The 14,684-nt window shown below is 56.1% G+C and overlaps 6 protein-coding genes across 6 annotated transcripts; 3 read left to right on the top strand and 3 right to left on the bottom strand.

The window, feature by feature from the left end:
* Positions 1-240: 240 nt before the first annotated feature.
* On the bottom strand, positions 241-2,270 carry SCHCODRAFT_02638603 (cysteine proteinase). The gene is made up of 9 exons (XM_003027986.2): positions 2,163-2,270; positions 2,027-2,107; positions 1,930-1,973; positions 1,714-1,873; positions 1,640-1,663; positions 1,329-1,568; positions 1,007-1,168; positions 624-774; positions 241-498 (listed from the first exon to the last, which is right to left on the bottom strand). Exons 1-9 carry the CDS (start codon positions 2,224-2,226, stop codon positions 462-464), a joined length of 963 nt encoding a protein of 320 aa, XP_003028032.2. The 5' UTR covers positions 2,227-2,270; the 3' UTR covers positions 241-461.
* Positions 2,271-3,059: 789 nt separating this feature from the next.
* On the bottom strand, positions 3,060-6,239 carry SCHCODRAFT_01160285 (uncharacterized protein; the record flags this gene model as incomplete). The annotated part of the gene is made up of 14 exons (XM_003027985.2): positions 5,340-6,239; positions 5,190-5,286; positions 5,064-5,141; positions 4,853-4,992; positions 4,682-4,779; positions 4,476-4,621; positions 4,306-4,396; positions 4,202-4,246; positions 4,015-4,131; positions 3,915-3,957; positions 3,834-3,862; positions 3,671-3,782; positions 3,305-3,558; positions 3,060-3,244 (listed from the first exon to the last, which is right to left on the bottom strand). Exons 1-14 carry the CDS (start codon positions 6,200-6,202, stop codon positions 3,060-3,062), a joined length of 2,298 nt encoding a protein of 765 aa, XP_003028031.1. The 5' UTR covers positions 6,203-6,239.
* A 1,485-nt stretch (positions 6,240-7,724) lies between these two features.
* Positions 7,725-8,790, bottom strand: SCHCODRAFT_02552772 (uncharacterized protein). Its single transcript, XM_050343682.1, has 3 exons — positions 8,310-8,790; positions 8,086-8,253; positions 7,725-8,033 (listed from the first exon to the last, which is right to left on the bottom strand). The coding sequence occupies exons 1-2, from the start codon at positions 8,457-8,459 to the stop codon at positions 8,194-8,196; spliced, it is 210 nt and encodes a 69-aa protein (XP_050198158.1). The 5' UTR covers positions 8,460-8,790; the 3' UTR covers positions 7,725-8,033; positions 8,086-8,193.
* Positions 8,791-8,877: 87 nt separating this feature from the next.
* Positions 8,878-10,209, top strand: SCHCODRAFT_02638593 (histone-fold-containing protein). The gene is made up of 3 exons (XM_003028271.2): positions 8,878-9,264; positions 9,409-9,538; positions 9,662-10,209. Exons 1-3 carry the CDS (start codon positions 9,148-9,150, stop codon positions 9,844-9,846), a joined length of 432 nt encoding a protein of 143 aa, XP_003028317.1. The 5' UTR covers positions 8,878-9,147; the 3' UTR covers positions 9,847-10,209.
* A 384-nt stretch (positions 10,210-10,593) lies between these two features.
* Positions 10,594-11,901, top strand: SCHCODRAFT_02638591 (uncharacterized protein). Its single transcript, XM_003028270.3, has 5 exons — positions 10,594-11,045; positions 11,090-11,477; positions 11,527-11,637; positions 11,689-11,739; positions 11,796-11,901. Exons 1-5 carry the CDS (start codon positions 10,913-10,915, stop codon positions 11,824-11,826), a joined length of 714 nt encoding a protein of 237 aa, XP_003028316.2. The 5' UTR covers positions 10,594-10,912; the 3' UTR covers positions 11,827-11,901.
* A 129-nt stretch (positions 11,902-12,030) lies between these two features.
* SCHCODRAFT_02713517 (uncharacterized protein) lies at positions 12,031-13,854 on the top strand (the record flags this gene model as incomplete). The annotated part of the gene is made up of 7 exons (XM_003028269.3): positions 12,031-12,558; positions 12,621-12,801; positions 12,858-13,062; positions 13,119-13,506; positions 13,555-13,665; positions 13,717-13,767; positions 13,824-13,854. The coding sequence occupies exons 1-7, from the start codon at positions 12,335-12,337 to the stop codon at positions 13,852-13,854; spliced, it is 1,191 nt and encodes a 396-aa protein (XP_003028315.1). The 5' UTR covers positions 12,031-12,334.
* Positions 13,855-14,684: the final 830 nt, after the last annotated feature.

The following is a 14,684-nucleotide window of genomic DNA, read 5'->3' as shown; positions in this document are numbered from 1 at the left end:
TGGCTTCAAGTTCAAAACGAAGTTCAACGATGTTGCGAACCTTGACGGGACCAAACTAAAACAGGGCTGCACGTGACCCACCATCAAGGCGCCCACAATCCCTTGTTCAAGTTGGAGTTGATGTTCCAAGGGAGTTCGGGTTATTGGCGCGCTATCGGCTAAAGCCTCGTCCTCACCAGCTGCAGGACTCTATAGATTCATCCGCGCACGAAACATCGACCCTGCGTAGCCGTCTCAGATGCCTCAAATGCGCCTGCCGGACGAAGAGGCAGCTAAGCCACCACGAACAGCTCTGCCGCGTGTCTGAATTCATACCAGGGCTTCAACGAACTGCGCTCTGGGGTCCGCCGAGCTAACATGCAGTCATATCCAAAAGCGTTGCACTATTTATCACTACACCACGATCCACACGCCGCATCACAACTGATAAGTTTCCCAAACCCCATATCCGCCGCTGTCCTTCACGACTTCCCGATGAGGATATCATAGTGACCGGGCCTGCGACGGAACGGATGGGCAGTCAGCGTGTGCATCCGCGCATGGCCTAGCCCGAGTGCATCCGGGTGCATCCGCGCGTGGCCCAGCCCAAGCAAAGATATCCAGGCTATGTACCGCGCACGCACCTATACAGCAACACCATCGCCTTCTCCCCCTCGTCTGGCGCACTCCTAAACCGCACAAATTCGACGGTGCCGTCAGCACTCCGGCCATCGAGGTACGCGATGTCGATGTTGAGGCCGAGGGCTTGCGACAGTGCGGTCATCTGGACATGATCTGGGGAAGGATGTTAGTTGGTGGAGTGATGAAGGAGGGAGGGTTCTTTTCGGTGGGCGCGGACGTCACTGAAGCGGAGACGCGGATGTTACTGGAGCGGCGACACAGGCGCAATGCATGGCCCCTTGCGCCTCTCGAGCTTCATAGGCTGCACCACGCCATGCCCCGACGATACGCTATGCCCCCAATGGCGGAGAACAACAGCAAACCCTCCCGCCAAGCTTTCACTCACCCGCCTCTTTCCCCGTCGGATCCACGTTCGTCTCGCAGAACTCCCGCGGGTCCATCATCTCGCCCAGCTCCGGGTGGATGAGGAAGGGCGCGAAGTCGTCCGGCTCCGTGCGTATCTTCGCGGACGTGAGCATGCGCAGGTAGGTCACAATCGAGTTCGAGGCTGGGAGGGGAGTGGTCAGTCCGTTGTGGTGTTCAAGGGTAACCAGAGTCCTCTATAGATCAGTAAAGGGAATCTGACTGCAAGTACGATCCCAGACTGCAAGCACATACTCCCGATCGCACAGAGATCTCAATCACAAATACGGGTGAACCCCACTCACTCATCGGCTCCTGAAACGCCTTCAGCAGCCCAGTCAGCGTGAGCATCTCCCCGTCTACGGGCTGGACGATATTCCGAATGAGCTCCTCCAGCGGCTCGTAGAACCCCGAAACAACGATGTCCTCGAAGCCGGCCTTCTTGAGCAGCTTGAGGGTCTCCTCGAGGCTGGAGAGCGCGGTGGTGACGGAGAGCGCGGGGTCGGGTGCAGAGAAGAGGCGCTCAACGAAGAGGTAGGCGACGGCTGGGGAGGGAGTGAGTGTTGGGAACGGATAAGGGATGGGGGAGGATGAGGATTGGGGCAGGACAACGTACAACGGTAGAAGCAGTCGCCGTCACCTGCGACGAGGCCGGTCAGTAGAGCTCGGAGTGAGTGGCGGAATACGCACCCCGCGTCCTCCTGATTGCATGGAATCCCTTCCCCTCCAACCAGTCGATCTGCTGCACGAACGAAGGGGACCCATTTTCGTACTCGGTGCGGAGCACGGCCAGAGGTTGTGCCTCGTCGATCAGTGGGCGCGTAGGGTCGACCGTGGAGTCCAGAAATTCCTAGAAGGGGCTTAGTTTCAGCTGGGGTGTCATATTAGGCTCATCGGTCCACGCACTTGATTCAGCTGGTACAGCTGCGCCGTCGATAGCTGGGAGATGTCTGTGGCGCACATCAATCCACCAGCGCTCAAGCTAGCGACGCGCCGCACGCACCCGTCACATCACCGCCCTCCTTCTGCAGCGGGGGAGTTGGATCCTCGACCGGCGGCAAGTCCGCCTTCACCCCAATCTTGGCTGTAATCTCGCGTCAGGTCGCGGCGCTTACTGCAGCGCAGTAGAGCAAGCTGACGGGCTGGAGGCGGCGTCAAGGGCGTCGGCGGGCCAGGTGTTTGCAGGTCTGTTGGATTCGACATGGCGATTCGGTTGTTGAGGCCGCACCTGGTGATGTGCAATCAAGGAGAAGAGAGGATGAGATGGGAGTCGAGAACAAAGGAGTGAACAGATCCGGTAACTCATGATGACGTGACTGAAATCCATGGACCCACAACATCTATGAGTGCGCTGCTATGCTACAATATTCGAGTCGCCCGTACATGGGTATGGTACATATACAATAAAGATACAGTGCAGCCTGTCGTTCCCCACCAAGCAGCTGCAATCCCAGAGTTCAGCTTTTGCCAGCGGCCTGCGATTGCGAGAAGCGCTCCTCTTGGAATTCGTCCAGGCGAGTCAGGATCTTCTGCTTCTGCTCCTCGGTCTCGTTCTCGCTGTAAATTTTTAAGCGCCATATCAATTAACAAAGCACCGAACGTACGCACAACTCTTTTGCATACTCCAGCAAGCTGGCACGGTCGCTGACGATTCCCAACGCCACCAAGACCTCGTACTTGTCTAACAACCTATGATATATAGTCAGCGATATGGCCGCCATAACACATGATCTAATACGTACCTCTGCTTGTATGTTCGAGTGCCCCTCGCCGGGTTGGGTGGCGTTGGCGATTTGTATGGAGACGTCGCAGCTGTAGGCGGCGTCGCCGCTTTGGGCGGGACCACAGGCGGCGTAGGCAGCTGCCCTCTGGGAGGCGGGACATATGGCACCCCGGCCGCCAGCGCCGCAGCTTTCGCCTCGCGGAACACCTTCCCTCGCCGCGGTGGCCAGTTCGGATCTGACTGCAATGTGCTCGTCGCCTTCGCCTTGCTCGTGCTGGCGCGCGGTTTCTACATGACAGCATGAGCACTCCATTCAATACGTCGTAATCAAGTGAGAAAGCACCTTCGCAACCGGGGCCTTGCTCGTGCTCGCTCTCGCCGCTGACTTCCTCGGCGCGCCCTTGATCAGCTCGTCGTTGCGATGCGTGTACGTGACCCCGCCCTCGCTGAGGATGCGCTGCTCCGCGGTCTGCGGCTGTTTCTGTTTCTTCTTGGGGGCTGTGTATATTTTCATCAGCACTCTCTCCCCCGCGAATCGCCCAAACCCATCCCACTCACACAAATCATCGAACATGAACGCCCCCAGCCCACGCAGGTCTGCCGCCTCCTCCTTTCCCAACAACTTCTTCCCGTCCTTGCCCTTCTTCAACGACCCCGCACTGCCCTTGGCAAGGTTAAAGTCCAGATCTGCGATCGTCGCCCGCTCGATGGCCATCTTCGTCGTCTGCTCGTCCTCGTGGTACGTGAACATGTTCTTGATGCCGAAGAGCTCGCCCTGTTTCTGCGGGTCGCCCTGGACGCCAGTGAAGAAGCTGGTGGGTGGGGTTAGCAAAAGGAATCGATGAGTTAATCGGGCAAAAGATGGCGAGAGACAGGGGCACAGGAGGGTAACGGCGGCAGCGAAGAGAACAGGGTGACACTCACCGAGTCTGCGCACTCGCATCGTAGCCGATGGCCATCTGCTGCTGCTTGTAAAGCTGCCGCGCGTAGACAAGCTCTTCCAGCGATCCGCCGCCAAGGAGGCGATACACGTATACTGCAACTATAGTCACCGATCTGTCTGCGCATGCGAGCAGTCTTGACTCACCATCCCGCGTTTGCCCATAGCGGAAAGCGCTGATAGGATGTCAGCAAAGTTGTTCGTCATACACTTCAAGCCAGAACTTACCGGTCCATCGCCTGCAAGTCATGCGCGGGGTTCCAATTGGGATCTAGCATCGAACAACGGTCAGACCCTCGTCATGAGAGAAACAAGCAAAGACACATACCAAAGATGACCACCTTATTCGCCGCAGTCAAGTTGATCCCCGTGCCACCAGCCAGCGTCGAGATCAGAAAACAAAAGACCTCCGGCTGCTCGTTGAACTCGTCAATGTACTTTTGGCCTGAGTGGGTTGTCAGTGACCGTACTGCAAGTACGGGGGATACGTGATATGGCGGAGGAAGAGGACTTACGATACTTCTGCGGCACGCTGCCATCTAACTTGCGGAACTCGTACGCTGTCAAGGCCACGCATCAGCGTCCTTCCCCTTCTCTACTGCAGATGTCGACAACTCACAATCCCGCTTCATATGAAACTCCAGTACCTCCATCAACTTGAGGGACTTGGTGAAGATCAGGACCTTGTTCGATCCCTCCTTGTACCACTGCTTGAGGAGGGCGCGCAGGATCTGCGGAGGTGCACTCAGTACACTTCAAAACCCAGGACGAGGCGCTCGAATCGCTTACGTCGAGCTTCCCACACATATCCCTTTGCAGGATCGCCAGGCTGTACGTGAGCTTGTACCGCTTGCCCTCGTCTGCGTATATATCCTTCATAACGCGCTTGTTGAGGTCCGCGTACCGCTCGATCTGCTCTGGGGTATCGTTCGGGCCTGGCAACGACGCGGATTAACAACGTGCGGACTACTATATGCGCAAAGGAAGGTGCTCACCAGGAAGCAACAGCGCGACATGGTTCGCGCAGGAGATGAGGTGGTGCATGTACACAAACAGATTCTCCGGCTGGAAGGGGTGGCAGCAATTCTTTCGGCTGCGACGATAGTCAGTGATTGGATCCGAGGTATGCCAAACCAGCCATTCAGTAAGGGATGCTCGATACGCACGCTTTTCTACTCCCACACGGGCACAGGTCCTCCTTCAGGATTAGATCCTGGACCTCAGGGAGAGCCAGGATGCGCTTGTACACTTCTCGCTGGATAGGAGCCAACGGACAGAACACGGCTTCATCGTGTTTCTGTGGCAGCTACGAGAGAAATGTCAGTCCGTTGAGTTGGAAGATACGTGAGAGGATACACGACAAAGGGAGATACGTACTTGTCCTTTGATGAGGTACTTTGTGCGCCGCAGGAAGAATCTGGGGAGGATGACCTTGTTGAGGATTTCGGCAATTTCCTACACAAATGTTAATCGGGAATGGACGGGGGAGGAGGAGATGCATACGTCTTGCTTCCGTCGCTGCTCGGCGGTGGCAGAAGCAGATTGTCCAACGACGAGTGGCTTGACGATCGTACTCTTCCATTGAGCTCTGGTCCCAAGGCTATATGGTGCTCGTCAGCGAGATGTCTCGGCTCACAGAAGGATAACACGCACGCTCCAGGATTCGTCCAATCCAATACTGGGTGCATCTCCATATACGAGTTCTGAATCAGCGTCCCCGTCAACGCAAACCGCCGCATGCACTCGAAGCGGTTCACAGCCTGCGTCAACCCCGCATCCGCCCGCTTGATAACATGCGCCTCGTCCAAAAACACGCACGAGATCGCCAGGTCGTCAAAGGAATCGATCTCCCGCCTCAACATGTCATGCGAGACGATGATAAGATCCAGCCGCCCCAATTTGTAGTCCCTTAGCATCCCCGCGCGCTCGTCCTTGTTCAGCTGCGACGTGTACACCCCAAGCTCGAAGTGGCCCCACTTGTTGAACTCGCGGTCCCAATTCGCGACGGTCGACGTGGGCACGACGGTGAGCGCGGTTGGCCACCGCGCGTTCGCGCGCGGCATGTTGGTGCGCCAGTCCGGCCGGTCCTGCAGCTCTGACACGTAGTCGCGCCGGCGGTACCGGTCGCGCACAGTGCCCGTCTTGCCCATGATAGCGGACAGAAAGCTGATGACCTGGATGGTCTTCCCCAGCCCCATGTCGTCACCTAGGCACCCGCCGCGGTTCTCCTTGTAGCAGTCGTACATGAACTGGATGCCGTCGCGCTGGTAGGGGCGGAGGAAGCGGTTGACGGGATTCGGGATGTATATCTTCTTGACTTTGTCGAGCACGTGGGGGCCGATGGGCTTGGGGGCGTCGGGGATGTCGGGGCGGGGTTCGAGCTTAGGGTTTATGGCGTAGCATTCGCCGTCGGTGTCGTCCTCGGTTTCGGATTCTTCGGTGGGGTCTTGAGGCGGTCTTTCTGGCTTGCGCGGACTCTGAGCCACCTTGCGACGTTTGTCGGTATCGTGTTGCATATCCTGGGGAGCGGCACGCTTGATACCTGCTGCTGGCTTAACGTCTCCGTCGCTCGAAGATTCTTGTGGTAGATCAGTACACGCCTTCGTCAATCTCAGTAAGATTGGAGACGCGCCTTCCGTCGTGGTAATGGGAGTCCATGATCGATATGCTGCCCTTGGGTCGTCCGCGGTTATGCGCGTGACAGGTCTACCATCATCGCTCGAGGATTCTATTCACTTGTCAGAGGGATCATGCATCTATGAGACTTGTGGCAACTCGCCTGTCACTGACTCCTCCTGCTCTTGAGTTGTAGGCTGGCTCACGGCGGGCTTGATGTTCTCATCGTGGGACGAAGATTCTGAGGGGAGAAGTCAGCTACGATTTCGGGATGCACAAATTACACCGAATCTCACCAGTCTCCGACTCGACAGCGGCAGGTGCGGGAGGCGAAGGTACTTTCGCAGGCGATGGCGGCTTCTTCTCGAAGCCGATCATGCTCTTCAGGATTATGGGCTCATCAGGTTCGCGACGTGCCTCAGCCTCGGACCCGGATAGGTCCTCCTCTTCTTCCTCTTCCACTTCCTCTTCCTCCTCCTCCTCGTCAGCGTCGGCAGACTCGTCGTCCGCGTCATTCTCGACGGTAAGTAGATGAGGTTTGTCGGCTGTGATTTGTCAGCCCGCGCCCCATGCACTCCATTACGGACATTGCATACCAAAGTAAGCAAGAAGAGGATTATTCGCCGGCTTTGGTCTCGACTTCCTCCAGCCCTTCACGCGAGAGTTAGACGCTACAGGAGCATCGTGAGCCAGCAGATCCATGCCAAGTTACTAGCCACGCACCAATTTTCCTACCCTTCATCCCACGCCGAGGTATGTCCTCCTCGGACTCGGAATCCTCCTCATCGCTCAAGATAAACGCCAGATCTTCCAAGTCCCTGCGCGTCTTCGCCCCATTCTTCCTTGTGCGAGTGTGTTTCCGTGACTTGTCCACCGCGGCTTGTCGCGCTTTGTCTATCTCGGCTTGCCGCGCCTTGGGTCTCCTCGCAGGCTGCTCTGCGAAGTCTGAGTCCGAATCGACCACTGAGTCTGGTCAGCTAGGGACGCGGCAGTGGCAAGGAAGTAGACATGCCCAAAGGATCCGGGATGGAATTCAAGCGGCCTTGTCCGTCAAGTGTCAGTGTTTGCCCATCGCCCCGACACAAGATGGAACTCACGATGCGCGTAAGCATCTTTTTTGACCTTAGACATGTTGCTGGCAGCTCATAAGAGGGTCATAAGGGGGTGATTGACGGGTATATATGCAGGAAGGAAGGAGTAAGCCAAGAGCCGAGGGGCGAAGGTAGATGATGAAGGTTGAGAACAAGGCGGAATAAGTTCGAGAGCAGTCACAATGGGTGCCGTGTGGCGTCATCACGTGATGGCCTCGTTCGAAACGCCACGTGGAAATTAACGATCATTCGGTGCCGGGGCACGTGGAGAGTTGAACTTAAGCCACACATACGCGTGTCGTTCGCGAAACTGAATCGCCAACTCAATATTACCGGTATCAGATCTCCGTTAGATTCCTCTGCATTTCAATATATGTACATGGTACAGAATATGTAAGTGCAGTAAAGCCGTCAGGTGACATTTCGTGAATTCGAGTCGTCAGAAACAGTTCGGTATGGCGCCCAGCGCCAGGTAATCGCATTCGCATACAAGAGCGTATATCAAAATCATTTCGTTGGAAAGCCATTGATGATCGTAGATACTAGTGCCGTGCAGACAAAGTGAAAGACGTAGGCGACGTGTAGGAAAGACGAAGGATTCAAGGAGGAATGTGCTCGCGATGCAATCAAGCCTCTGCTTCTGTACGAATGCGTAAGCCACGGAAATAAGAATAAAAATCGTGATGACGCACAATTCTTGAGATACAAAGCAGTGATGGCAACGACGATCGAAATGACCAGCACGAACACCAACACCTTCACCTCCCCTGGTGCCTCATGAGCGCGAGCAGCCAGACGACTCAGCGCAGGCGGATGCTGCTTCCTCCTTGAGGCCCCCATGACCATGTTTGGACGTGCACCTTGGCGACACATCAGCTCAACACTGACAGTATCCACCCCGTTCGCGCCGACTTACCGCCAACTCGCGGGAATAGAGCGCCGTACCGAGGCGGCGGACGATCGTCCCAGTAACGCGGCAGAACCGACACAGTCGAGTTCCCCCGGCGCACACGAGCAGCGGGCGGAGCCCTTGGCTCGTCAACGGACCGGCCGTTGAGATGAACATCGTCGCTTGGACGATGCGTTGTTGTCTCCGCTGCCCCGAAGGGTCGGGAGAAGGTGGGGGCAGTGAAGCGAGCCAGTGGTGTAGAGTCAGGAGTAGGGAGACGAGGAGTACAAAGTGAGGGTGGAAGAACGAAGGGGTGAGGTCGCCATTTTCCCCAGTTCACATTTATACCTTGCTGGAATGCTGTTCAAAGGTGTAGGTATAGCCTTGCTTAGGCACCTGACCTATGACGACGTAGGCCATCCTATCCTCTCCCAAGAGAAGCAGGGGACGCAGTAGATTCTTGCAACAGCAGCGGGAGATCTAGAAGGACGGCCATGGTAGTTGAAGGCAGTGCAGTTGTTGGTCCAGTGACGCCCTGTCGGTCCGAAAGCCCGGCGCACGGCGTATTTGATTTGCATTCTGGAAAAGGGAACTCGCGCATGTTGACCTGAACCACCACTGCCGCGCGCGTCGACGACTTCAGCGAAATTCCTCGTCATCATAGTCCACTGGGGGGCTACCGAATCTACTACATCGCCCAAGTTTGAGCGCGCCCCACGCGTCCCGCCCCCGACAAAGTCGAACTTGAACGGACGAAAGCGCCAGGCTTATTCCCACATTTCTTCAGCCAAGTTCATACCTTTCTGGCTCGAACGGAGCCTCCTCAATCTAAAATCAAACACTACGCTCGTCAAATACCACCGCAATGCCGCCCAGAAACTCAGGAGGGAAGATTAAGCCCGGATCGGCGCCGGTGCAGGCTACTGCTGCGAAGCCGCAGGATGGAAAGCAGATGACACGGAGCTCGCGTGCAGGCCTGCAGGTGCGTGCGCATCTCCCCTGTGCAGAATCAGATGCTGATTATGCTGCCCTTCTTTCTGATTATCCCCTTCGATTGTCGCGTCCTTCCCTACTCATGTCATGGTCGATCTTTCACCGTACCCCGATCACCCTGGTGGCGCATCAGTTCCCCGTCGGCCGTGTCCACCGCTACCTCAAGCAATCCTCCCAACACAAAGTGCGCGTCGGCGCCAAGTCCGCGGTATACACTGCCGCCGTCCTGGAGTACCTCGTCGCGGAGGTCTTGGAACTTGCGGGTGTGTGACCCATATCATATCGTGTACTTTTCGTCGCTGACGCGCGTTACCCTTCCCTCTCTTCCCCCCTTCTTCATCATTGATGAATGCATTTTGTGCAACTTTCCCTCGCACCCCCCATAGGCAACGCCGCCAAGGATCTTCGCGTCAAACGCATCACCCCGCGCCACCTCTACCTCGCCATCCGCGGCGACGAGGAGCTCGATATGCTCGTCAGCGCAACGATTGCCGGCGGAGGCGTCCTGCCGCACATCCACAAGGAGCTTGTGAAGAAGAAGGAGACGCAGGAGACCGCGGCGGCGTCGTAGACGCAACGCGCGCTGTGTGCCGTGCTAGACGACCCGCGTCATGCATCTCGCTAGCGTCGCTTCGCACTTTCTTGTCACGGGGAGAATGGCGACCTTTCTTGTGTCGCGTGCGCGCCTGACATCTGTTGAACTCTGCTGTACTCCCATACGCATGCGCGCCCCTATCCCTTTCTTGGCTACATGGCTCTGCGACACCATGTTTCTTGCTTGCAGCCTACTACAAGCTCGTCGAAGCTCTGCCATCTACTTCTAGGTCTATGTGCTTTTGTACCCTCCGCTGGTATGGCTCGCTATGTCTCTATATGTACTATAGCTCTATCTACTGATCTAAATGCTTATGTGCTGCCTATAGGTGTCTTTGAAGTGCCAGAAAAAAAGGTAACGATGACAGTATGAAGGATCCGTTAGCGGGACCCACAAGACCAAACAGTCGCATCCTACCGTGCTTCGGCAAGCTCCGTCTCTTGCTTCCGACCGTCATCATGGGCATCATCGGTCGGGCGTTGCACTTGGGTCTTGCCCCGTCCATCTTCCTTGTGTTTCCTGAGTGGTTCTGACCTCTCCGTCGCTTATGCCTTGCTGATCACTACACTTGACATTGCCGTGCCAAAGCTAGCAATCGAGACATGGCCGCCGCTCGTTGTGAAGGCCAACTAACCTTACAATCCCCGTCGACGACGATCCAATAACGGTCAGTTTCAAGTACGCGCTCGCTACCGAGAACGATGTGAGAACGCGACAGGTAGAAGGGCTAGCCGCTCCAGGTAAACGTGCTAGACATCCCAAATGAGATCCGCTCTTCGGCGCGCGTACCTCAACCTGCAACGCTGCTCCAGGCTTATGCGGGCACAAGAGCCAGCTCCCGGCGCGGGCCTGGTACAGGGAGCTACCTATTTAGGTCAAACCGAATCGCCGTCTGCGCCGACGCTGGCCCTCGGGGGTGATACACCCGTCTTCGTATAAGTACTCGAAGCACCAGCCATGAGATCTACGCAGTGGATTCAAGCTTTCCTTCCCTTAACTTCACATTCCTTTCATTGATCCCCTTGTCCGATCTCTTGTAATCATGAAGATGCAACTTATCACTCCACTCGCTCTCGCGCTCGTCGCCACCCGTGCCTCTGCGAAAGTCCTCAATGACGGCACCGACTTCCGCTACGGCAAAGGCTTCAACAACCAGGTCGACTGGCAGATGGCTGGTACGTCACTCATTCTTTCGTCTACCCTTTCTGAACCCTCCTAGGTATCCTCGAATACCCCTGCACCGGCGACTTCGCCAGCATCGGCATCTCTGACTGCTACCAGTTTGAGCTGTCCTCCGACGGCTCCAAAAACCTCGACACCAAGCACCTCGACTCCCCGCGCCAGCGCAACGAGTTCCGCGCGCCCGACCAGCCCGCGGGCAAGACGCGCACGTACGAGTGGAAGACCTACGTCTCGGGCGAGACGGGGACCAGCGACAACTTCTTCCACCTCACGCAGATCAAGCTCGACCACGTGGACCCGCCGCTGCTGACGCTGACGGCCAGGAAGGGGAAGATTGGGATCGAGAGCGAGGAGCTGTGCGGGGGAGGGTGCGCGAGCGCGTCGTGGGATGATTATGTGGATCGGACGGTTCAGCATACGATGAAGTGAGTGTGCGACTTGGAGGGTGTAGATATGTTGCTGATCAATTTTCAGGATCACCTTCGGTCCCAATGGCTCCATGGATTACAAGATCAAGGACGCGGACTCCGGCAAGAGCATCATCTCGCAGTCACTGAAGGGCCATTTCGGTGACAACGAGACCTAGTGCGTTTTTTCCCTTCTTGTCCGTCTGACGTTCGTTCACCACTTCTGCAGCCTCAAGTTTGGCTCGTACCGTAAGGTCTACGACCACATGACGAAGGTTCGGTGAGTCACTTCTAGCTTGACAAGCTCTCAACAATTAATCTGACATCCCATTCCAGCATGGCGGCCGGGGACTACAAGCAGACGTAAACGCCCTGTTATCTTATTTGCTGACTTAGTTACCGCCGCTGTCATATTTATTGCCGATATATCGCATACACGACCTCGTCGAAGCCACTCTCAAGCCCGTATCCTGTATACAGAGAAGTTGAACACCAATATTTCCGTAATTGGATTTAGCACGTGAGCGCGGGCCCTGCGGACTTCGCCGGAGCCCTCCTTGTCTTCAACCACATCGGAAGCCCGAGGACATGTTCGCTGCCGAGCTCTTCGCTGTCGTCAATTCACCCCCCCATGAATAACACGGATGTGGGATATCTCTCCGCTCCAACGCGAGGCTAGGCTGCGTTCGTCGCATCAAGAAACTTGAGCAAACGGACTGATCGCTAGGCCCAGTCTGGGTTTGCTTTGACAATGCATGATCGTCCTTCTAGTTGCCTCAAGATATGAAGAAGACTGCTGCACAATCGTAGGCCAAACAATCTACGAAACACCACGCTCGGCGCGCTAAGTACCAGAAGAACTCTCGCGACGTCGCATGATGCATCGCTCCTGCAAAAGCGAGAAAGGAAATCCCGAGGCTCTGGACCTCGAGTACAATGTCGATAGTCCCGGATTACGCGTATATCTCTTGAAAGCGGTCTCCGCCTGCCTAGAAGTCAACGAGACGACATCGCCGGTCGTCGCACAGACTGACCGACAACTGAGGGTAACAGCAAACGACGCGGGGGCTATACTCAGTTTCACCCGGGCGCCCCAAAGGTGAGCAGGTACGCTGTCATCTTCCTCGCCATCATATTGACCGCCACATAGGCGCTCAACAGATCGTCCATCCCAGTCGAGCATGAGACGGCGGTCACGACGATCTGCGTGTCTGATCTTATCCGTTTCACAACTAAGTGGATCTGCGGGTGCTTCGGTTCTCCACAGCGGGTACAGCTTCCTCCCAAGGTCAGGACTATGGCTACTACCGACGTTCTCGCGCGCCGCCAGTCCGACCTCTCGGTGATCGCTTTTTTCGCCTATAAATCGAGCGCGAAGACTTACTCCAGTAATCGCAGCTCCTCCTTCTTGTACCCTCGTTCACTACTGGCGCTCTCCGCTCATTAAACCCATTCTATATACCACCTATCATGAAGACGCAGGTCATGTCTCCCATTGTTCTTGCGCTTATGGCAACGTCTGCGACCGCGAAGATTCTCAATGATGGCACCAAACTTGCATACGGCAAGGCTTTCGATAACAAGGTCCAGTGGCAAATGGCTGGTACGTTTGATCCCCCCTCCGGAGCCTATCAACTTCATTCATGGAGCCTCGCCCAGGCGTCCTTGAATCCCCTTGTACCGGCGACTTCGCCGACATCGGCATCTCCGATTGCTACCAATTCACCCTCTCCGCCGACGGCTCCAAAAACCTCGACACCGGCCACCTCGACTCCCCACGCCAGCGCAACGAGTTCCGCGCGCCCGACCAGCCCGCGGGAAAGAAGCGCACGTACGAGTGGAAGACCTACGTGTCGGGCGAGACGGGCACGAGCGATAGCTTCTTCCATCTCACGCAGATCAAGCTGAAAGATGTGGGCCCGCCGCTACTGACGCTGTCGGCGAGGAAGGGGAAGATTGGGATCGAGAGCGAGGAGCTGTGCGGGAAAGGGTGTGCGAGCGCGTCGTGGGATGATTATGTGGATCGGACTGTGCAGCATACGATGAAGTGAGTGGTGAGAACCCGAGGATGGGCAGCATTGCTGCTAATCGCTAGGATTACCTTCGGTCCCGACGGCTCGATGGACTACAAGATCAAGGATGCTGACTCAGGCAAGAGCATCATCTCGCAGTCGCTGAAAGGGCACTTTGGTGACAACAAAACCTTGTGCGTGATTGTCTCCTTCTCCATCCGACGCTCACTCATTCCGCTCCTCAGTCTGAAGTTTGGCTCCTACCGCAAGGCCTACGACCATATGACGAAGGTCCGGTGAGTGGCTTCAAGGTCAACAAGCCTTCGCCTACCCCGCTGACATCCCATTCCAGCATGGCAGCCGGCGACTACAAGCAGACGTAAACGCCTTCTTGTTCAATTTACTGACTTACTCATCATCGCTGCCATATTTATTGTCGACACATTACATACACGACCTCGTATGAGGCACTCACATACGCATGTGTCGACAGCACAGAAGTTGAACTATTAATATTCCCGTAAGCGGTTTCATCACGTGGGCGCGGGCCGGAACCGGCAGACCTTGCCGAAGCAGCGCTTGCCCTCCGTGTCTTCGACCACGGCGGCAGGTTGAGGACACATACGCTGTTAGGCTGTTCGCCGAAACCTCTCTGCATTTCGAAATACAGAGACTCGAAACAATCTTCTCAATATCGACTCAAAATTGGTCTCACTGATAATCTCAAGACCTCGATTACTAGAAGGACCGACCTTATTGCCCACAGCGCCACCTGATTCGGTTTCGCGAGTGCCCCGCCGGCTCTTTTAGCTGCTTCGGCTTTTGTGACCAGAAAAACTGACGAAAAGATGTGGTTCACAAACGTAGACCCAAACAACCCCGTGCTTTCACGCCAACAACCGCCCGAAAGATGTTGCATCGCAATTACGAGAGAGAAAGGAAGTGCCGAAGCTCCAGACCTCGACGACGACAGTGACAAGTTTTCTTTGCGCGCGAATTTCTTGGCGAGCGGTCTTTGCCTGCGTTGTGGTCGACCGAGGCAATGTGGTCGACCGAGGCAATGTGGTCGACCGAGGCAATGTGGTCGACCGAGGCAAAGTCGCCGGTCGTTGCAGAGACCACTGACATGATCGCTTGCGGTGCCAGCAGACGGAGCGGCGCCTATTCCCAGTTTCATCCGGGCGCTCTGAACGGGAACGAGTACGCTGTCATC

This window comes from Schizophyllum commune (genome assembly GCF_000143185.2).
Source record: "Schizophyllum commune H4-8 unplaced genomic scaffold SCHCOscaffold_11, whole genome shotgun sequence".
Lineage (NCBI taxonomy): Eukaryota > Fungi > Basidiomycota > Agaricomycetes > Agaricales > Schizophyllaceae > Schizophyllum > Schizophyllum commune.
Note: the sequence above shows the minus strand (reverse complement) of the source record. Positions and strands in the feature narration are given on the sequence as shown.